The sequence below is a fragment of the Engystomops pustulosus genome, chromosome 4, assembly GCF_040894005.1.
Source record: "Engystomops pustulosus chromosome 4, aEngPut4.maternal, whole genome shotgun sequence".
NCBI lineage: Eukaryota > Metazoa > Chordata > Amphibia > Anura > Leptodactylidae > Engystomops > Engystomops pustulosus.
In genome coordinates this window covers 69411992-69436305 of record NC_092414.1, presented here as the reverse complement: position 1 = coordinate 69436305, position 24314 = coordinate 69411992, and the positions used below count along the sequence as shown (strand labels likewise).

The 24314-nt window shown below is 40.0% G+C and overlaps 1 protein-coding gene across 2 annotated transcripts in view; it reads left to right on the top strand.

Annotated features, from left to right (window-relative positions):
- The window catches only part of SH3PXD2B (SH3 and PX domains 2B), a 98795-nt gene that overhangs the window by 34828 nt on the left and 39653 nt on the right, over positions 1-24314 (top strand). For both annotated transcript variants that reach the window (XM_072146176.1, XM_072146177.1), the window contains exons 3-4: positions 2310-2385; positions 21575-21651. In XM_072146176.1, coding sequence (XP_072002277.1) covers positions 2310-2385; positions 21575-21651 — 153 coding nt within the window. The remainder of the gene's footprint in view (positions 1-2309; positions 2386-21574; positions 21652-24314) is intronic.

The window sequence follows — 24314 nt, the reverse complement described above, 5'->3', positions numbered from 1 at the left end:
TCTGAGAAAATTAAAGGATTTTTGGTGCGCCTTATAGGCCGAAAAATACGGTAATAAGCGCTAAGCGAGAAGCCTTTTGGATCTTCCCTCTTGAGGATCTACTTGTTACTTACTTTACCATCCCTTTAACACGTGGTCCATGTCGCTATGTCATTGGAACCTTCTTATTTGCCAGTTTATCACTCATTCAAGGCGTCTGTGACCCATATGTATACTACATATACGTAGAACGCCACTCCCACTGAATTCTCAGGTATGAATCAAAGGACATTTCAAACACTATTAAATGAAATTGAGTGTTAAAGAGAACTCGTCATGCAAATTAACCCCCTAAGCCAAATATATTTTCATAAACTGCCATTAGAAAGCATTGCCTCTATCCCTTTATTGTCCCTCTACATGCCTGAAACTTAACCCCTTAACGACTTGGCCTTTTTTTTAGTTTTTTCACTTCCATTTTTCACTCACCATCTTAAGAGCTGTGTGAGGGCTTATTTTCTGCGTAACAAATTGCACTTCATAGTGACGGTATTTAATATTCCATAGCGTGTACTGGGAAGCGGGGAAAAAAATTCCAAATGCTGTGAAAATGGTAAAAAAACACATTTGCAACGTTTTCTTGTGGCCTTGGATTTTACAGATTTCACTGTGCGCCTCAAATGACATGTCTACTTTATTCTTTGGGTCAGTACGATTACCGGGGATAACAAATTTGTATAGGTTTTATAATGTTTTCATACATTTACAAAAATTAAAACCTCCTGTACAAAAAACGTTTTCATACTTTGGTGTACAGAGATGTGGGTTGTGTCATTTTTTGCAACTTTAGATGGCGTTTTTATTGCTATAATTTTTAGGACTGTGCGACCTTTTGATCATTTTTTATTAATTTTTTTATATTTTTCAAAATGACAAAGTGCCATTTTCGACTTTGGGCGCTATTTTCCATTACGGGGTTAATCGCAGTGAAAAACCGTTATTATATTTTGATAGATCGGGCATTTTCAGATGCGGCGATACCTAATGTGTTTATGGTTTTTACTGTTTATTAATATTTATATCAGTTCTAGGGAAAGGAGGGTGATTTGAATTTTTAGTTTTTTTTTATTATATTTAATGTGTCATTATCATGTCTAATGTGTCATTATCATATTCAAGCTGTCCAGCATATTCATGAGTGGGAGGCACAGCCACACCCTCCAGTGCTTGACTGACAGCCTGTATAGTGGTGTGAAGTATAATGGTGTAATGGCCCCTCCATGTGCTTCCTGGTGCTGGCGCCCCCTGCAGCCTGTGTGTATGAGATACTCCTGTACACACAACTGACAACCTGTATAATGATGTGAGGTATAATGGAGTAATGGCTCCTCCATGTGCTTCCTGGGGGTGGCGGTCCCTGCAGCCTGTGTACTTATGTAGTTGATGTCTGTGTCTCTCACATGTGTATTAGGAGGGAGAGAGCATGTCAGCATATAAAGCACAGACACTAGCAATGCTTTACTATACATTATACACAGACATGTGTGGGAGGAGAGGGGAGGGATAACAAGGGTGACATCACTGCCTCTTTACCATGTGACCAGCCTCATTTACATAATAAAGAAAAGATGATTTTAGAATGGTTAATGTATGAATTGACTAGATAAAGGTTGGGATGGGATCCTTGTGAGCTGCTCCAACAACTAGTGGTGACAGAAATAGTGACAGAGACCTGATGACAGGTGTCCTTCAAATGTCGCACAGTCGTAGTACAACAGAAAAAAAGGACAAAACAAGCAAGGGGAGATTACACATACATACACTACATAATCTACAAAGGTAGAAACACAAGGATCATATACTCTGGGTTCGGCTCATTTCCTTTTCACGTTCCCTCTCGACTCAGTTGCTCCATCCAGAAATGATAATGTGTTTGCCAACTTGCAGAGAAAAATAGCAAGAAACCAGATAAAAGTAGACAAGCACTGTTGAATGTGAAGCATCATAGAAAATATGTATTATATGTTTAGGGATAAGTCTATTATAGTTGTCATTACTCCACTTGTATTTGCCTTTGTGTGGAAACATTACTGTGTGACCCCCATGAAATGACTGTGTAAGTGACTACCTCATTTAGATGCAAGCGTATTGATTGATCCAGTGCACTTTAATGTACTAAGGTAATAGAATCGTTGGAACATGATCTACATTGGCATCTGGTGCTTAACCAATGTCGATCATGTTTTCCAAAATAGACTTGCTGTCAAAAGCTGTCCTTTGTCTTGTCCTTTATTGTAATATGAAATTTAAGTCAATACATTCTGTTTCAGATGCAAATATTGGACAAATTTCCAGTGGAAGGAGGGCAGAAGGATCCAAAACAAAGGATTATCCCATTCTTACCTGGTATGTGTTACTTGAAGTTTTATTTTCAACCAAATTGTCAAACAGAGCTGTGGAACTTTTGGATAAAATCATATTTCTTAGCTCCAGGCTATGATCCAAAGCAGAACTTCTTTTGACAGGGACTTTTCAGCAGCAGATGGAAATATGGAAATATCTTAGTAACCGGTAGGTCAATTGTAATTAAAAAAAATTCTTATAAAAAAACAGCTATTTTTTACAGTAAAAAAAAAAAAATGGACAGACATGGTGAAAATGTACAATACTTACTTAATTTGCTCAAATGAAACCGTTTGCATGTTAGGAACCTTTTAAGATTTTATTTTTCTATAATTTTATGATTCTGCATTTTTTACTTAAAGTGGTTAAAAGAGGGGGAAGCCAACAACACGCCACGGTCATGGTTGCCCACGGCGTGTAAGGGATTAACACTCACAGGCAGAGCCGGTACCAGAATCAGCGGGTATCAGCTGTATATCAGAGCTTACATGGTGGTCTAACACCCGCAATCTCCAATCTTGTGTGTTAACCCCTTGAGTGCCCTGGGCAAACATGACTGTTGCATGTAAGAGGGTAGAGAGTGGCAAGGAAGGACAGGGAGAGAGCGCTAATAGGGTGACACCTTTTTGGAAATGGTCTCAGTGTATAAGAAGAAATGTGCTCACCGTGTGTGGTTGTGCTGAGGGTAGGCACAACACTACGTTCAGATTACGAGGACAATTACTAAAGGCTTGACAAACTTTTTAAAAGTGCTCTTTCCTACGCTAATGGGTGTAGTTTCCATAATTGGGTAATTTACGAGTCTTACTATTATTTAGGCCTCTCACAGTCAATTCACAGTCAATTGAAAGTTGAGCAGGTCCCTCAGAATACAGGGTTTTGGTGATTTTCTAAAAAAAAATTGAAAAATGGCGACTAAATTTTAAGCCTTTTAAACATTCTAGTAAAACTAAACACAAAAGATACAATCCAAATTTTTAACCTAATTTGAAGTACAATGTGTAACAAGAAAACATTCTGAAAATCGCTGGATATGTTAAAGCGTTCCAAAGCTATAACCACTCATAGTAACACAGGGGTTCAGGAGTCCTCAAGGGGTTAAAGAGTCTCTGGTGGTTTCACATTGGTGTTTTTTTTCACATCAGTGATTTTTCACTGAACCCATTTTGGGCTATGGACACAGCAATGTGAAACCACCCCCAGAAGACTATGAGGAATAAATCCTGGCATTTTATTTTGTTTTGTTGGATTAAATTTATTTTTCAATATCTCTTAATCAAATTCTTATTAGGATGTCCTGATACAAAACTGAATCAAGGTGGAGCAGAAACACTTATTAAATTCTGGTTTCCTTAGAGATTACTAATAGACATCTGCTCCTAATAAAGTAAATAGGAAGGAAAGGTCTAATATGTTCGACTGGATGAAATGTGATTACGACTTCTAGTAATATAATTGCATTGCATTGTGTATTTTACCTTATGGCGTACATGTTGTACTTATGATGTTCTACCCTAGTCAATAAAAATGGTTTGTCATAACTAATTATAAAACCTTCCTGTGGTTAGTTATTTACTCGGGGGTCCAACCATCCACCATCTTAACCCTTTAAGGTCCAGATTATTTTGCTCTAATTTTCCAAACACCATAAGTTATATTTTAAATACTTCTATCCCTACCTACCTTAGTGATAGGCTCATAAAAATGATATATCATTCATATTATTTCAGGGAATTTGTGTTCTTTTCTTACAGCTATATAGATATACAACTAATAAAAACTAATTACACTTTTAATGGCTTAATATTTATTTGACATCTTTCATCATGATGCTAGGAAACACAATACACTTATTTATTTTTTTATTTTTCTCTTACTTCCACAATTTTATCATTTTATTTTATTTATTTATTTTTGCTGGGAAGTGGCTTACATTTCTAATAACTGAATTAGCATTTTTGTTGAAAACTTTATTACCGGTAATCCCTGGGATGGAGTTGAACTGGCAAGCATTTGATCAAGTATGTGATGCATGGTACTATACCCCACTTAGTGCTATCACTTAGTGCTAATACTACACCGCACTATAATATTCCTTGTTGCCATCAGAATGTATAAGGTTACATACACACATCCACAACAGCGGACTTGTGCCGTGAGCCACCAGCCTGGTGGAGAGGGGAAAGGTAAGTGCTGCTCACCCTTCCCCTCTCCATGGTGAGCTGAGCATCTGCTTGGCAAATCAGGGCAGGAATAAGACCTGCTCTATCTTTTGCCAAGACCCCGCACGACTCAGACACGGTGTGGTGAGACACAATGGGGGAGATTTATCAGTACTTTTATGTCAGGTTTTTTTCCACGTAGAAGCACAGAAATAATCACAAATACTTGTGCACTGCAAGAATGTGTGAATATTATCGCGACTACGCCACCCCACACTATATAGGCATGGAGGACGTATAGAAGGGCTCAGAATGGGTGGGCAAGGGGTAGCCTCAGGTTCCAGCCCTGTGTCTGAGCACGTTTTACCTGGCATAATTTACCCAGTGGGCGCGTTGCCCGACAAATACATAAATAGGCCAAAGCCTCTTGTGGTATCCGGAGCGACATGGTGGCGTGGCATCTATCATGTGAATACACCCTAATTGAAGTAAGGATAGGGAGAAAAAAAGTTAAAAAGAAAGTGAAGAGATTCAGCATGGGCAAACTGTTGTAAAAAATAATTTCTGTTGTACTGTTTTTTTTCCCCCATGGCCACAGTGCTAAACCAAACCATTAAACTAGATCAGTATAAGCAATTAACCTTGCTGTCCTTATTTGGACACCATCAGGAAATAAACTGCATATTTAGAATGAGGCTGCATTATTACTTCCTAAAGTGAAAAACTAATTTCCCTGTCCAATCTTCCTGGCCCTAGATGACCCTTATTGGCATTAAAATGGTGTATTCTTCTATTATTTCAACGAGTACTTCTCGCCTAGAACATGGTGTGCACTGAAATTATTAGTCACAACACTCCCTTCGACTTGTACTCATCCTGGTGACAGCAGGGGTAGGCAACCTTGGAGTAGGCCAAAATAATCAGGAAGGTTGTGTTCATTTACTGCAGTAATAGTACAATTATTTTCATCAAACTGACCTGCAAAAAGAAGAGTGAGTTCTTCAGAACTTTGATTGTCCCTCTTTAAGGACATTACATCAGTGCTTCCACCTACAGTGCAACACATTGCATGTGATTATAATGCCACCTCTCTATAAATCACCTCATCAAGATGGCTTCATTAATAGTGTCACTATTGAGCTCCCATTTACAGTGCAACCACAGTACCTTTAGGGCCAGGCCCACATGGCCCATTTGACGTTTCTGCTTCTGACGTTTAAAGGGGTTTGCCCATGAAAGAAAACTCTCAAATTGTAATCTCTTAGTGATGTTTACACAATATCATTTACAATTTACACAATTATCATTTTAACCCCTTAATTTACAATTTTACTCAGTTTTATTGCAGTTTTATCCTATCACTCAGTGATGGTCAGTGAAAGATTGTGTGGGGGCGGAGACTCTCTAAGAACACACATTATGATCCCTCTAGGGCAGCGGTTCTCAACCTGTGGGTCGCGACCCCAGTGGGGGTCGAACGACCAAAACGTAGGGGTCGCTATTTTATTGCGTTTTTGCCGCGATTTGCAGCAAAAACGCAATAAAACGTGTGTAATAAGCACTCACTGCTTGAGGACCTGTCGGCTGCATACAGGGGAAGCTAGAGGACCTGTGGGGATGTCATCATCACATGACCCTCTGGCTTCTCCTCTATACAGACTCCCGCGGAACAGAACTGCTCTGCTCACAGTGAGTAGAAATTAGAACTTGAAGCAGCAGGGGGGACACACCAAAGCTGGGGGCAGGAGGGGAAGCACTAGAACTGGGGGCATGAGAGGGGGGGGGCAAAACTGGGGGCAGCAGGGGAGGGACTAGAGCTGGGGACAGCAAATGTAAAAACCAAAACTGGGGGCAGCAGGGGGGGGGGGTTAGAACTGGGGGCAGGAGGAGGGGTAACTAGAACTGGTGGCATTGGGGGGACCAGAATTGGGGGCAGGGGAGGGGACCAGAATTGAGGGCAGGAGGGGGGGACCAGAACTGGGGGCAAGACGGGAGGGCTAGAAATGGGGGCAAGAGGGGGATAATTAGAACTGGTGGCCTCGGGGAGACTAGAACTAGGGGCAGGAGGGGGGGAACAGAACTGGGGGCAGGAGGGGGGGACCAGAACTGAGTAGAAGGGGGGGACTAGAACTGGGGGCAGCACAGGAGGGCTAGAACTGGGGGGGAGGAGGGGAGGGCTAGATCTGGGGCAGCAGAGGAGGGCTAGAACTTGAGGCAGCAGGGGAGGGCTAGAACTGGGGACAGGAGGGGAGGGCTAGAACTGGGGCAGCAGAGGAGGGCTAGAACTGGGGCAGGAGGGGAGGGCTAGAACTGGGAGCAGGAGGGAGGGGGAACTAGAACTAGGGGGCAGTATTATAGCACTTATATCCTTGTACATAGGGGGCAGTATTATTGTTGTTATATTCTTGTACATAGGGGGCAGTATTATTGTAGTTATATTCATGTACATAGGGGGCAGTATTATAGTAGTTATATCCTTGTACATAGGGGGCAGTATTATAGTAGTTATATTGTTGTACATAGGGGGTAGTATTATAGTAGTTATATTCTGGAACATAGGGGCAGTATTATAGTAGTTATACTCTTGTACATAGGGGGCAGTATTATAGTAGTTATACTCTTGTACATAGGGGGCAGTATTATAGTTATATTCTTGTTCATAGGGGGCAGTATTATAGTAGTTCTATTCTTGTACATAGGGGGCAGTATTATAGTAGTTATATTCTTGTACATAGGGGCAGTATTATAGCAGTTATATACTTGTACATAGGGGACAGTATTATAGTAATTATATTCTTGTACATATGGGCAGTATTAAAGTTGTTATATTCTTGTACATGGTTTGGGGTCACCGCAACATGAGGAACTGTATTGCGGGGTCACAGCATTAGAAAGGGCTCTAGGGCTATGAATGCTGTGTGGTGACAATGTGGTTAGATTATCAGGGTCCAGGTTTATATACACTTTCATTTAGCTTCTGAACATTTACTAATATCTGACAGATAGAAAGAGACATGAGACAGATCAGAGATGAGGAGATCCATGAGATGCCTATTGCACACAATTACATTCTCAGCTCTTCTACATTTCAGCCATAACATACTGTTAGATTTGCTGTGCCTCCTTCCCCCTCCCCTGGATAAAGACCTTGTAGCTTTACTCTCCTCATGCTTCTGCTGTTTGCTGGCAGGATGTCTGTGTGTGTGTGTGAGCTTCTTCTGGAATGCCAGAGAGCGTCTTAATGTTGTGTCAAACAGGATAACAATATGTGTACCCAACCCTAAAATCAGAAGATTTATGGTCGGATTCCGGGCAAATGGAATTGTGTACATCAGGACTGATAGAGACAGGTTGGACTTATATCTGTGAAATGCTGAGTTATTGTTAATAACAGTGAATAAGAGAATGTGTTATTTTGTTATCCTGAGAACATTTAAGAATCTTGTCTTCGTGGGAATCTTAACCTTTGTAACACACATGCTTGATACAGAAATAGGAGATCCTGGCACTTATGTGCGTAGAGATGGACATAGACCAGGTGAAAAGTAAAAAAACAGTCTTCTTTATTGGTATGTGTTAAAAGTACACGATCCTACACATGGTAGACATGACAGGAAAAAACCTGTCCGCTGTTTCCCAGCATAACAGTTTTCCTTGGAGAACAAGCATTGATCAGCAGCACCATATAAAAAAATGAAATGTCTACGAAAACAGACTGCTAGGAAATGTTACAGGATTGCTGTGAAATGAAATATTAGGATAATATTTCAGTAAACTAGTACCAGGATTTACCTCATTTATCCTATAATGGTACATGTGATGTGGTAGGCTTCTTCGTGATTCTGTATCAGTGCAGGCGTTTTCAATGCATGGTTTCATGAATGACAACTATGAAAAGTCTAATTTTCTTTTTCTTTTAATCTGTATGGGCTAGGCTTTTTGAATGTTTAATGCTGAGGTAGTCAAGGATTGTTGACCCGAGTAATAGTACAGAAGGGTATATATCACAAATTCACAATCACCTATAAAAGAGGTGTATTCGTTGCCATACCATTTGGTATCAGCTTTAATATTTATTTACCTCACATGCACCAACTCCATACTACCAAACTTTGGGCTAGAGAAAGAGGAACAAAATGTCCCTCCCATTTTCCCTAAACCACTCCCACTTCCCCATTTCATTGCCCTACCTGCAACCACAGTATAATATCAGTTCCACTTGCCCCTGTCCACCATCTCCTTCATATTGTGACCCCTTCCCTCCATTCATCCCAAGTTGTAGCCTTCTATCCTCCACCCCCCTCACATTGTGGCCTCCTGTCCCCCTCATATTGTGGCCTCCTGTACTCCAGCTCCCTCATATTGTGTCTCCCTGTCCATCATCATCCTCATATTGTGGCCCCTTGACCTCCACCCCCCCCCCTAATATTGTGGCCCTGTCCTCTATCCTCCTTCCATGACCTCTCCTGTTGTTGGTTATAAAGCAAAAAAACTTTACTTACCTTTCCCTCGTCATAGTCCTGTTTTCTCTTTTTCTGCCGGGGCTCTGATGTTGACTCGGAGGTGGGGGGCAGGACTATCCAAAAGGAAGAGCTACCTCAACACATGTCTGCCAAAGAGCAGAAACAAACATCTATGGAGGGAGCAGGAAGCTGCTTCAGCTTCCTGGTCCCAATGCCTCAACTGCTCTTAGTGTGTTGACACTAGGAGGCGGGACAATGCGGGATATGCCAGGAGAATCTTCCAGCCACTCGGGATGGCAGGACAGCAGTGAAATACCAGGAATGTCCTGCCGAATCCAGGATGGTTGGGAGCTGTGGATCTCTTTTTCTTTTTTCTGAGAAACTCTTCTTATATGAGTACTGTGGTAAGTTTCTTGTAATGTGTAATAAAGTAGGCTTTTTCTGGAATGAGTATTACAGCAAAGTTACAAACTTACTTATTGTACCTGCAACCTTATCTACGATGATACTATGAGAATTAGTTTATGCTACTTCTTCTTTGTGTACTGAGATGGCTTCTTTTTCATTGTGTACGTCTGCATTAAAGTTCTGTAACACATTACAAGCTGCAAGTTCTTGTCAGCAGTTTTGAGTCAGCAATATTAATATTCTGGAAATTCTGCAGAGTTCTGTTCCTGGAGCCAAATTTGTAATCATTGTACTGTGGAAATGATTACTTATGGGTTCTGCCTGCACTTGCCATGACCCCATTAGATATTTTGGATAAATAAAGTAATCAAAGTAGTCATTGTTAACAATGTAACTTCCGCCAGAGTCCTGTTTCACTTTACGAGAGATAATCTGAGAAGAATAATTTATTTTATGAAAAGGGCTAGATGTCGTTCCATATTAATATTGTGATGATGTCACCTACAGCAATCAATCAATCAATCAATCAATCAGAAACCTTTGTGAAATCAGATTCTTTTATTTTATTTATAGCTTACTCCCTTTATTTTGCTTTTCTCTTTTATATCTGGATGTAGCAATTACTCAATGTTCTATATACTGCTGCTTGCTCTGGGGTTACCATGATAGCATCTGAAGAACCATTTCCGTCGCTGAACAAGCAGTCATGTAACATCCATGCAATGGCTATTACTTTATAACATGAGGTCATACGACAGGGTAGTAGCCTTGTGTGTGTTTAAGCAAAAGTATATTGGCAACATCATTCAAATAAACGGTAGGTGTCAGCACTGTATCTGTAGGTGACTGCATTGTGTCTATATATAACCAAAAACTCAACATATCAATGGAGGCCAGGATACCAATGGGCAGCATAGTTCTTTGACGTCCAGTTGATGAATTGGGTATGTAGTTTTCACTATGACATACAACAGATTGGCACCCATCTTTTCTGAGATCACTTCTAGATAACACTAAATAACACCCGATTCCTGTGCAGTAATGCCCCCATCACACACAAGACATACCCCACCAACCGGAAGTATCTTATTTGCAAGCTGGCTATCTAAAGGTGGTCTGGCTGCAAAGGTTTAGGAGTGAAAACATTGACACTAGGGCCAGACTTACTGGAAGCAATGTTTAGATTTTCTTTAAGACAGCTAGAGCTTAAAGGAAATCAAGCATTGATGTATGATAAACCAGGGACATTTACTCATAGATCCAGGCAATGTGATTTTGGTAATATTCTTATATTTGTATATTATATATTAAGGGTTCCTGGGGGAATTATCCTTGATTTTGATGGTAGATTTTCTTTAAAGGGAAATCTCTGGGACATAATTTTATAAGGAAGTTATGAAGTTATGACTTGTCCAAGCCAGGTATTGGCTACATTTACAGAATTGGGGGAGCAGGACAAATCCCCACCTGAGAATGTCTGTTCTTAAACCTTTGGATGAGAAGACAAATGGAACTACCCAGGGAAGCATAGAAAACAGGTCTTGTTTGGCCTCCAAATGTACTAGAGGCCCAGACGGATCCGGGTGCTCCAGTACTGTTGCTATATCATCACCATTGAGGAGTTCTGACACATCTTGTGTTCTGAAGCATCAGTGATTTGACCCAGGTGTGAGGAGCCCTCGCAAGTGTCTTTTTTTTTTGTGTTCTGGGGATTCACGCTGAAAATCCCAAGGGTGCGGAATGTCACAACCACTGACTTTGGGTGATGTTCACAGATCACAGTCTACCCCTGTTTGTACAATAACCTCTGCACATCTCCCAGACATCTATGAGTCATCTCCAGACACCAGCATCCATATGACTGCTATGAAGTATCTCTCTTACAGCTAAGGCAAAATGGCTGCCCTCACAATCATATACAGAAAATCTACAATCATAATATATTTTTTTTTATCAGTTTCTGATTCTAATTAGGTACAAAAAATAAATTTGTAATGTAGGCTCTTTAGGGTTGTCTGTATATCATTAGAGCGAGCAAGCCTTTTCTTTACATCAGTGTTTGCCAAAGATGCTGTACAAATGTGTCAAATGTCTTGCTTGTTCACACTTCCCACTGTAGTGTTCTTAGAAATCCTAGAAAAGTGCTAGTAGATGGTTGTAAAAGGTGCCAGAACTTTATTATAATACAAAAAGTTATGACACCCCCATAGTAATACAAGGCAAACATGAATACGGTGATAAGTGACTGCCAGAGGTTACAGTTTGGATTTCCAATATTTACACCCCTGGCACTGGCAATAAATCAAACAGGGCAGAAAGTGTCCAGTTATAGAGGGACGTTGAATTCCCTTTTAATAAATACTAGCCTGGCATTTTCTGCATGTCTCATTCCCACGTCCTAAAACCACCCTTCAGTTCAGAGGCCAAGCAAAACTAAGCTTGGCTAAAAGCAGTCTGCTCAGATTGAACAGTCTCGACCAGCTCCTAGAGAAATGTTTTGTCTTTTATCTGCTTCTCTCCTACTTCTATAGTCCTTTTATATAAGGGAAAATCTCGTTATAGAAGTGTCTTTATAGAAGTGGTAAACACATAGAGCTGCTGAATCCTGGCTGTTGCCAAGGAAGAAGTAGTGGAGAAGAACACTGATCTTTTTGTGTAGAGAGACAAATGTCCGTTCATTGAATACACTGCCCCTCTATGCAAAAGATCGTTGATGTGTAGAAAACAAACTGCACTATATAGAATGGCAAAAGTTAATAAAAAGAAAAAACCCTTTAAAATATGTAATGTTTTTGCTTTTTCAATCATAATTATGGAGTATAGGGTTTATTTAAACTTGTACACCAGTATTCTGGCTTTGAAATATTGGCTATTCCTGGCCGTGTTACCCCCATTATGCCACCTTCAGGGAAAGTGGAAGTGAAGGGGACCATCCCAGGCTGCAGAGTGGGCGCACTAGCTATAGCCTGCGCCAGGTCCAGGGGAGCTGTCGTCACTTGAGCCAAATGTCACAATTGGCTACATGCCATCCAAAGGAGGCTGGTACAAGTGGCACGACACGCGTATATATTTTTTTACGGGAAAACTTTAACAGGAAAAACTTAATGAGCTCCACATAAAAAGCATCAATATCTGTCGGTTTGGCCTACATTTAGTCAATAAACGCAGACATTTGCAATTCAGTGCACTATGGGATGACCACCAGGTCCAGTGCGCCTCTTGTTCAGTACCTTCCACTCAGCCTTCATTTATATTGCCCATTGAATGTACACAAGATGATGCTTATTATGCAGGGCACTTCACCTACAGCTATATTGGTTTTAGATGTGACCTGGGAGATGACACATCCCCTTTAATAGCCAACACCCCCCCTCACAGGATGTAAGCGCTGCTAGAGATGTCTAATAACAGCTTTACTTTAGCTTTTTGCAAAGTGAGTAGAGATGGCTGACCTCATTTATCCGCTCATCCTGCATAAGCATTTTAACACCCCTTGCAATTGTCCATAAAGTGGATGTATTAGATCATCTGCGCTCCACAGTTTATTGTACAGGAAACTGTTTAAAACTTTCAGTCTTCACTAAGTCATCAGTAATTTCACACTTCATTCAGTCTTTTCCTGGTCTCAGAATATTTCCACAAACAAGCAGATGCTTACCATCTATCTAATTGTCCTCATCACGCCAAGGACAGCAACTACAAATATAGGGAGACAATTCATCGGAGAGCAAACATATAGAACACAAATGTTCACTCTCTAATGAATTGTGCCTCTATAATTGTTTTTATGTATTACCTGTAGTTACTGTCCTTGGCCTGTTGAAGATCCCTGCCTTGTATTAAAATGCATTGCCCTAATAAACTCTTTACAATTTTTTACCGTATCACCGGTATAGCGTGTCTACTTTGCCGCTGGGTTCCAGCCCGGGGTCCAAACGCTGCAACCTTTCGAAACCGTCTTTCAATAGTACCCAGAAGTGCACAAAGGCCCCCAGCTCTGCTCTATTACCCTTTTTTTGCTTGCATACCAATTATCTAATTGTAGCAGCTATGAACTCTTGTGCTGGACTGCTGACTCCATGCAACTAAAACTCAAAAATAACTTTTAAAGTTGATCTTATCTACTTGAAGCAAAAAAATACATAAGCATGTTCAAATACAGCCAATATAGCTCTGCAATTGGACAATGGAGAAAATGTAAGTATCTTTTTTTACAGGTGCATTAGGGAGAGTAAGGTCCCTAAAATATGGAAAATATTAGTTATCATCCCAGTCCCGAAAGTGTCTTTTGCAAAAGCACCAGAGAATTATTGCCCTAAAGCGTTAAGGCTCTATTCACATGAAAGTGTGGACACCCGGCTACCTCCAGACGGGCACACATCAGGTGCGCTGGAGAGGAGGAATGGTGAGCGCTGCTCTCCCCTCTCTATAGAAAATAGAGCTGCACGGCCGTTCTTATGGCCTAAGATAGAGCATGTTCTATCTTTTTTTGTGGCCATGGCGTGGTACGGTGAGAACAGGTTTCGCTCAATATACCATTCCCGGACGCCATAGACGACTAAGTGGACGTATATACAAGATCAAATTGGCGGATGTATATACATCTCTCATACATTCATCTGAATGTAGCCCAACATTGCATGCTATGAAAACTTTGGAGCGTCTACTGTTAAAACATCTTAAATTGGCAAAATTGATCCCCTGCAATTCGCCTACCGGGAGCACCTGGGAGTGGAGAACACAGATTTACCTGCCCTATTGTACTTATATGTATCTGGAGAAGAGTGAGGTTATTATTAGGCTTATATTTTTTGATTTTAGCTCAGCATTTTAAGAAAACCTGTCTTTGAGAACAGGATCAATGAACCTTACTCACCTCCCGAGCTTAAATCTGCCTACTCTCACCAGTAAAATCATTACCCAAAACTTTTTCTGCCTTTGTCCGTGTTGGCTCCACTCACAGACAATTGGGCATGTCTATCGCAGAGTGCTTGAAATAGTAAGAAGACCTGCAGTTTCCCACACAGTACTCATTGCTAAATGCACCATGTAGTGAGAGGGACAGCATTTGTGTAAGGACAGGATTAGGACTTAGGCAACCCGGGAGAAAACTTGGATCACTGGCCCACATTTATCAAACACCATGCTCAGTTTGTCTGTGAAGTGTGCAGGGTGCGTCTGATTCATGAATTGTGGTCCACATTCTTTACTAATTTGGCACCCCCTCTGGAAGTGTGCACCTCTTTTTTTGTACATGCTGCAGAATTGTGGTGCACGGTGTGACTAAGCAGTAACAAGCCCCTTTAGGTGCGCATTTTTTCTGTCTTGTTGGACACAAAATTGGCACGGACACTCTATAAATACATGTGCAAGCAGTTTACACTGCAAAGAATGTGCAGACAAAAAACTGGCGCAGGGGCCAAAATTTGTGATATTACTGGGAATCCATCACATCTGCTTAATTTGGAAATAAATACCCTGCATAGTGAATTTAGTGGAAGTTATAGTCTTTCGAAAAGAAAGAGTGAAAGATTCATAAGGTCATTCTTACCATCTGCCATAAATCTGTTAAATAAGGTACATGGTTTTAGATAATAATGTTTTTATAGTAAACTGGCTGTAGCTCACGCCGTTGCCCGGGATAGTAAATCATTGCTCTTAGCTAAAACAAAATAGAATGGGTTAACAAAAAAATATTTTAGATGTATTTATCTCTGTCTCTTACTGTTTCTCTCTCTCTCAAGTTAGCAAAAGGAGGTATTGTTTTCCATTTAACACCTTGGAAAACTTATTTGCATTCTTCCCAGAATTCCCTAGTGGAGCATTTATGGCTTTCAGTCTCCACACGCCTTTAAGGTGGCCTTAATTGGCAATCTCTCCTTAAGGAGAACACCTACTGTCTCTCTCTCTCTCTCTGACATTTTATGTGTCTTTCTGACTCTCTGTCTCTGTGACCTTTTCTGCCTCTGAGTGTCTCTGATTGTCCGTCTTTGTCTCTGACTGTCTCTGTCTTTAACTGTCTATGGCCATTTCTGTGTCTGTCTGTCTCTGTTTGCCGCTGACTGTCTCTGTCTGTCTGACTCCAGTTTTCTATGACTGACCATTTCTGTCTGTCTCTGATTGTGACTGCCTCTGACTATATCTGTATTTGTCTCTGACTTTGTCTAAGTGCGTTGAAGTAAGAGTTCTCTTTTTGGAGACTGCCAATTAAGACTGCTGATGACTCCTGTATATGATGGTTAAAAAGTGTATTTTGGAAAGCATGGGTGAAAATTTCAGTTCAAAACCTAGTCTATAACGTTACCTGAGTAAAAGAGAGTGGCTGTAAAAATTTGGTGATTGTAAACGCTACAGTGAAAATTCCTTTTGCAGACACATACACGCATGCATGCATGCATGCATACATACATACATACATACATACATACACATACACTCATCTTTATATATTAATTGTTAGTTGCTGTTTGTTTTGTAAGTATTGTATACAATGTCTGTTTTGGAATCTTTTTTGTTTGTATATTTACATCTCTGATTATTATATATCGGTATTGCTGTGGCAAAACTAATATACCTTCTAGGATAAATCAAGTTGATCTAAAAAAATTGAAGAAAGCAGAAGAGCTATAGGAATAGTGGGTGCTATCCCAGGTCTACTTGTAATAAAACGAAAATAGGCCGCACTCCAACTTTGTAAAAGAGAACAGGTGAAGGTTTATTCACCCATATGTTTCGGATGAGCTGATATAACACTTGTATGTTTCCATGTGCTATCATAAGGTACCAGGACAAGGTTTTAATATGCACTAATTGTACATTTCTATTTAGAATGATTAATCAATAGCTCCATACCTATATTAACAACTTGTTGAATAGTTTTCATGAGATTTTTTCAACTACTTTGTTACTGTTGAGTATGTGTACGACAATTCCTTCACCTGGCTGTCTAGTTTGTTAAAAAAAATGGACATAACACTGATTGTATCTCATCTTCTATTTCAAATTTTTCTGCTCATCATCCTCTTCCGTGTCAGTGTTAGGCCTCCTATGCACAACCATATATGGGGGTTGAGAGGTATCTGCTCAAATTGCAGCTAGGTCATGGCCTTCAAAGCCTTCTATCTAGTACAATCACGAGCAGTTAGGTACGGTGCATGCACCCCACCTCACCACCCCACAAACGTGCTTAAAAAATAAAGACCAGGTCCTATTTTTGCCCATTTTGTGGCCAGACATTTTCAGTAGAGATCCGCAGCGGGAGAAGTTACCCCCCCCCCCCCCCCAAGGTCCATCCAGCTGAAACGGGTAGCAAGAAAGGGCATTTTTGCCGCCCGTAATGTACATCTGTTTGTGTGCATGTAGTTTAAGAGTTAGAGGCATATAAGAAGGGAAGATTTACAGGTCAGGATCAGAGTGGAGAGGGGGGAAAAACAAGTTATCAAGGAAGATAGAGAATATAAAACAGGCAGTTTATAAGTGTAACCAGGGCAGATTCTCAAAGGGAGGTCCCACATTTATTATGTTTTAGTGTAGAATGACATGAGAAAAGTCAAACTAGGAGATTTCAAAATGCATATCAAATATCACACATGTAAAAATGATACTTTTGATGTCTATAGCTTGGAAGACTAGTTGTCAACCCTATTTCTGAAATTTATATAGAAAAGCAATACAATATAAACATTTTCTTTGAGCTTATTTTAGTTGTTTGTTATAACTTTTAAATCTCATCATATGGAAACACAGTTTGACTACTGATATGAAGCACTAGTATGTTTTCTCTCCGACCCCTGGGTGTTTTAGTCTGAAAGATGAGAGATTACATTATTTAACTTGGTTACAGGAGGGAAGGTGAAATTAGGACACAGTGTTTCCCGGTCTCCTGACCTGATGGAACGTATGGAAAACATCTGCTTGCTGTAGAACTGCTCCCATAGCTTTATATTAATCATACTGACGCATCCGCTTATTCCTTAAGGGCAGTGATTAAATACAGAAAATGTAACTACATATTCAGTTGCCATTAAATGTGTTGATCAGCTCTGGAGACATGTTCAGATGGGACTAGCTAATGTACGTGTTACATATGTGTCTGAAAAAAAGAACATTTCTGAGAAAGTCCATGTCTAGGCCAACTGAGATCATTGTATATTATTTTTTAAGATGGAATAAAAATTTATGAACAACGACTTTGATCACTGTTACACTATCATAGTTTATATAAATAGACATTCATGTGTAAGTTTAACACTAAAAGGGACGGGACAAAAATTCTATGAAAAACTAAGTGCACAGAACTATACTCTGTGTATAAATACTACTATGTGAGCAATCACCCTTAGGGTAGCTGCAAACAATGTGGAGACTGTATGAAGATCTGCACTAAAAACACTCTAAAAACCAGCATAAGCGCAATGCTAGCTAATTTTCATCTTAATTCTTGTAACTGACTGTATAAAAATCTGGATTGCGTTTGAGACCCGTATGTCATTAGCGTGTGAGGTTCATTCGTTGGCATCGACAGCAGAAAAGAGCCCTCAAGCCGCAAACTTGGTTGGAATAGGACCTGCTTAGAGTTTTTAGCTCAGACAGTCGACTCATAAACAGGTCATGGAAACCATGGCCATGTGTATAAGCCCGATAGAAAAATATGGGGTTGTGTGCTAGCCCGGGAAGTACCAGCTTTCACATGTCCTCAAACTATGTTAATAAAATGAAGCCTATTTTCTTATTCCCATGACTTTAGATATACAGTAAGTATAGATTATATGCTGTAATTATCGGTTTCAAAGACGAATATTTTGTCTTGTTGCCAATGACTGCATTTTATCTACCTTGAGAGCTACGTCTAGATGTAAGATAAGTAGTATACTGTGCGTCCGAAAAAGTACAAGATAAAAGAATTTATAAATAAGGAATGAGTATTGCTGTGGTTATATATTCTTTGAAACTCTTGTACAAGTATAATGAACTTATCAATAACCAAATTACTTCCCACTGTAAATATACATGTTACTGAAATAAATAGGGGCTGGATATAATTTGTTGACAGCTCAAAACTGTACTCCCCCATCATGGTTACTTTTACTTTTAGATTACAGATTTAGATTAAATACTTTACCTTTTCCAACTTTCCCAACAAATTTGCATATTTGTATGATTATTTTTTAGAAGGCAGCGTGTTTTAGCCCATAAAATTCAAAGGAGAAACATTAATTGATTATATAATGTTTTAGTTTACCTTCGATAATCCGTATGAACGCTACATTACAAAAATTGTTTCATTGTTACACTGTCTCACCCTCCCCCTGCTTCCTCAGCACTTGTGCAGTGAGTGCTTCCTGCTGTAATCCCAGTGCTGATGGAGCAGGGGGATGATGAGACATGGTAACAGGCTGTAAAGCCAGAGCAAAGATTATTTTAGAAGGAAGGAGACCATGGATACCAAATATAAGAAGATTACTGCAATCCCAGTGCCTGGGTTTATGAGTGAGTGTGTATACTATGCTTGATTTTGATAGTAGATATCCTTTAACAAAAACAGCAAAAATAGAACAAATATAAAGCACAATATGGAAGTGAATTCTAGAAACAGAGAAAAGAAATTGGTAGATTTTGCATTCATCTTAAATTGCTACTTTAAATCAATATTATTATTTTTCATTATTTACTTATTTGTAAGATACCGTAGGTAATTTTTATATGATAAAGCAGTATTTGGCACCAGTAATCTTTTGGAAGAGACTGCAATGCTCAGGCGTGTGCTATGGCTTTGTCACAGTCTACCAAGGAAAGATATTAAGAGAATGTCATACATATAATGGTGGCTGTGCTTGGTATTGCAGCTCAGCACCATCACTTGAGTCTGAACTATTAACTGGCTTTGTCACCGATTGAATTGATATCACAGATAAGGGTTGTCGGGAAGGACTCGCTTGCCTGATATTTTCATAATGATAAGCTGTCCTATGAATAGGTGGTCGAAAAAAAGGCCTTGGTTACCCCTTTAAGGATCAAGGCAGTCACCTCATTTGGAAAAGTAAAAATGTATTATGTACAAGAAAATGAATTTTCTGTTTTCAGCATTTCTGTATCGGCACCCTCACATTTTGGATATGTAACTCAGCACTAAGTAAATTGTTTAGCTGTAGCCCTCATCCTGCTTTATACAGTCTGTGAAAAGACATGGAAAGGGAAGCACAGTGATGGCCATAGAGTACAACCTGCATCTGTGCAAGAATTCCTCTCTAGTACAAGATAAATAAACGTATGGTAAGACGGAATCGCTTCTAGGATCAGACTTTGGTCTGCTGCTTTACATAAATAAATGCATTAGCTTTACTTGCACAGATGGCAGGTGAAGAATGCTTACTAAGGCTTAGATGCTATGTTGACTATAATCGACCAAGAATATTTCACGGAAAGTATTGGCTAATATATAGACATAGGCTTCAACCTCTCCTCGTGTGGTGTACATGATGCCTGAGAAGAAGTGACTAGGGAAAGAACCTTAGTTTTAGGTCTAGGAGATACCATGCTTTCTAAAGAGTGTGGTTAAAAATAAAAAAAATATGAAAATATGATCTGTTCATCCTATTAACACATACTGATTGGCAAGTAACCTCTCCAGAAGACACCCCCATTTAGTAAACCCATCTCTTAAAGACCAATTATTTTCAACAACTGATCCCCCCCCTCCATTATAGTACTTGGAAGCCGTGCCCCTATGAGCAGACCTAGTTCCCCCAAAGACCACTTCCATGTAGAAATCAATAAGGACTCCTTTGAGAAACCTACATGTATGACTTGTAGGGAAATACCCTTCAAAATTGTACTGTTTGCTAATTTTTATCTAGATTGTGCACCATTTTGCAACAATTTGGATTTTTACATCGCTGAGTACATAAAGTGAGAAGGAATGTGGATGTGGCTAGTCTGTGTAGCTGTGAGATCAAAACATTTGCAAACTTCCAGAGAAGTACTAGATTTATAGATGCACATACAACATTTATGAGACATCTAAGGGTAAAGCCTCAGGGATAACCCTTGAACAGAGAGCCCATAGAGAGAATATAGAAACTGCAGTGTGTATATGTGCTGAAACTCCTAAACGTTACGATATCTATAGACAATTCAGTTACAGCATAGTCTGTTTTGACTTTCCTGTGGATTTTAATTATTGTTTGTACATGTTATTTTAACTGTTGTTTATCCCTCCCTCTAACCCCTCCTCACAAAGAAGACTCTGCGAGTCTTCACTGATATTGATGTACTCATTGGGACTTTTGTTATAAATACTTTGTCCTTGTTGTCCAATCCCTATTAGTTGATAGGTGCTTATAGGGATCCCACCCCATCAGACAATCAAAAAATATCTTCCAGACACATTAATCCAAATTGAGGTTTATGAAACAAACTTTATTGCGACAATCCAGAATTGAGACTACAGTTTCGGCTAGTAGACAGCCTTTGTCAAACACATGTGCCGCTGTAGTGGAAAGGTAAGAGAAAGACGGGCATATTGGAGATTGTAGCGCTGAGAGATACTGCACGTCCGTGCTGATGAATGGCAACAAATAATAATAATAATATTCCAAAATAAAAAATGTTAACATACAAAGTATTACTAAAGAAGGAGCAAATTGTCACTACTAAATATTGCATCATGTATCAAGCTATATCTTATCTGCCTCCCTGGCTTTTGGCGGAAATAACCTGTCAACTATATGTAATTTATGTAAGAACCAGATGAACCCATTACTTAATAGAATGGCAGCAAGACTGGAGGTTGCTAATTCAACGTGTTCTTTTGCTCTTGGATCACAAAGTACCTCCTATATTAGTTCCACTATGCAACAGTAGTCTACGTACAAGGCAGGAGAATCTGTTCCATATTTGACACGTGGAAAGAAGTAATAAATTGAGCTGGGGGGCAGATGCAACCTGATAAATGTGGGAACTAACAACGACCAGCAGAATGAAATACAGCATCCCTGTCTAGAAATCAATGACTTCTCCCTCATCATCTGTACACTCTTTATTGCCCTTCATATAGAAGATAGGTGCCTGCATTTTATTCTGCTATAGAAATGAAATATAGTTTTATCGTAATATGTGTTGTAATAATATCCTAATTGTGTATTAAATATCTCTTCCCAGGAAAAATCTTGTTCCGAAGAAGTCACATCCGCGATGTTGCAGTGCGGCGGTTGATTCCCATTGACGACTATTGTAAGGTAAGCCAGCCCATCCATACCATAAATGTATCTGAGAAGAACAAGTTTAAGATCTGATATAATAAATAGTATTATGAATTGATACTGTATTATGGTAGGAATATAGTCCCAGGATGGAGCTGCGTCCTGCACTATATTGAGTGAAAGCGACTAACATAAAAGGATAACAGGATGACCCGAAAGTAGAATCTCTTATTGCAAGAAGGCCATCAGCTCTGCGGTGGAAGGTGTCCTGGTGGCATCCTAGTGCTGGCAGGAAGCTGGTGTGGAGATAGGAAAAATGAACTAGAGCAGCGCTTCCTTCAAATGGTGTGTTACCATAAGTCTAAGATTCACAAAAAGGCTCCAGCCACAAAGGACCGAAACATTGCTGATGGGGACACATGGTGGATAAAGAACACTTTTTTTTTTTTTTTTTACAAAATTTTGGAGTACTGCCACCTTTCTTTCTTATATTTGGATGAACTCTGGATCATAGTTCTGGGCTTTCACCCAACTAGGAATTGCATTTGGCATTAGTGCTGCTAATAGACAGACAGACATCTCCGGAATATTTTGTCTATGGGTCACATGGTCACTTTGTATTTCCGTATTGGAAATCTACCAGTCATTTTGACCGGTAGCACCCAGCAAGGTGAATACATTAATATGTTTATTAGGAGCACTTCTTCTGTACTTTAAGGGGTTATCCATTATCAACAAATAATTGGTATTGTTTATGAAACGCAAAGTTCTCCAATTTTGCAATATACTTTCTGTATCAATTTCTTGGTTTTCTAGATCTCTGCTTTCTGTCATTCTGTAGGAAGCGTCATCGTTTACTTCCTGTCGAGAGAAATCTGCTCATGTCACACAAGTTCACAGCTCGTAATATCCCTGGTCATGTGACCTGTGTGACATCACATTATCAGTAAACAATGAGGCTTCCTGTGGAATGATAGCAAAAAGAGATCAAGAAACCATGAGGAATTGATACAGGAAGTATATTGGACAATTGTAAACTTTAAAATTGTAAAATACTGTAAATGTAAAGCTTTTCATTACACAAAAGGTAAAAATGTTACTTTTATGCAAATTAAGTTCAAGTGTTCTGGGGAAGAGGGAGTGTTACCAGGGATTCTCCTTGCTCTAGCTGTTACACCCCCCCAGAAGCCCTTGAAACATCCCCCTGCTCCTCCGGCTCTCCCACCTCCCTCTGCCTGCTGTACTATTACAGCGGCAGGGAGTATTTGCTCTGTGATGCACTGATATTTCCAGCAGGCAGAGGTAGAAGGAGAGCCATAGGAGCATGGGGCACATTACGAGGGGAAGAGTCTGGAAGGGCTCTGGTAACCACCCCTTGCAGTTTCAGCAATGTGAATGGTTTATAGCAGTCAAAATGACCAATAGATTTCCATAACCACGTACAAAAAGTAAAACAGGAAATAAAGAAAATAATGTTTCACTATTTAATATCTGGAATTAATTATTAAAGAATTCTAGGTGATACATTCCCTTTAAACATAGGCTTTTAGCCTTGGGTTCCCTAAAGGGTCGGGTCAGGAGTTGTAGTTTTATTTTTAGCCAATGTAATAAAGATATGTTGCATCTGAGGCCAATCTGCCAAGATACACAGTACTTAGCATTAAGCATTCTGTTCTGTTCTCATTCTGGCATAACATCATATTTATTTTTCTTACTAGAATACATCTGTGTCATAAAGTGCAATGTAAGGGATTATTATAAATCTGTCTACTTTTCCTCTAAGCAGTCTTTTCTTGTAACGCACAGTGCAAAGCCCAGCATTTTATCTATGGAAAAATAATCTGTTCTCTGTGGCGATCAATGGCGAGCTGCTATGTAGCGGCTGAGTTGTGTGAATGGTAAAGAATGTTGGCTTGGCTTTTTGTATGTTGGCTTAAGTAGTTGAGGTAAAGGCCATGTCTGTTTGACCACTTCAACTGTAGTTCCAAGACGGTTCTTGCTATGAATGTTGGATTCAGCAAGCAGTGGTTACAGTTTGAGCTAAAAATATGAGGCATATTGTATATTATATATTATAGAATGAACAACCATCAATATGTATAAGCTTCTGATATAGACTGCAATGCTTTACAACCAAAGCTGTAGTAATATTGATAAACGATTCACCTAAGGGCACATTCACATAGCCGTATGCCCACCAGACCGCTGCCGGGCGGGTATAGGGCTGTGCGCTGGACAGGAGGATGGGGTGACCCCTCCCCTCCTCATAGAGAACAGCGCTGCATGGCACGCTCACACAGGTAAAGATAGAGTATGTGTGGCACCGTACCACCGCCTGGCCATCAAGGGAAGTATATGCGGCTGCAAATACTTACCACCGTGGGAATTTACCGTAAGACTGGCTCTGGAAATGGGCTGTATGTTGGTCACATCCCACGGACTGCACACAGCACACTGGCCTTGAATCCTTGTCTTGTACAGAATATGATGCAAGGACTCCCTGTCTGCCAGCCAACCGGCAACATTGGTACTGTAAGAACTGTAATAGTGCTGGTGCTGCAGTGCATTTGGCAAGCAGGGAGTCCTTGCATTATATTTCTGTATGATGTAAGGACTCCCATCCTGTGCATTGCATTCAATCCATGGGAACAGACCAACATATGGCAGCCAGCCTTAGGCTAGATTCTCAGACTGTGCAA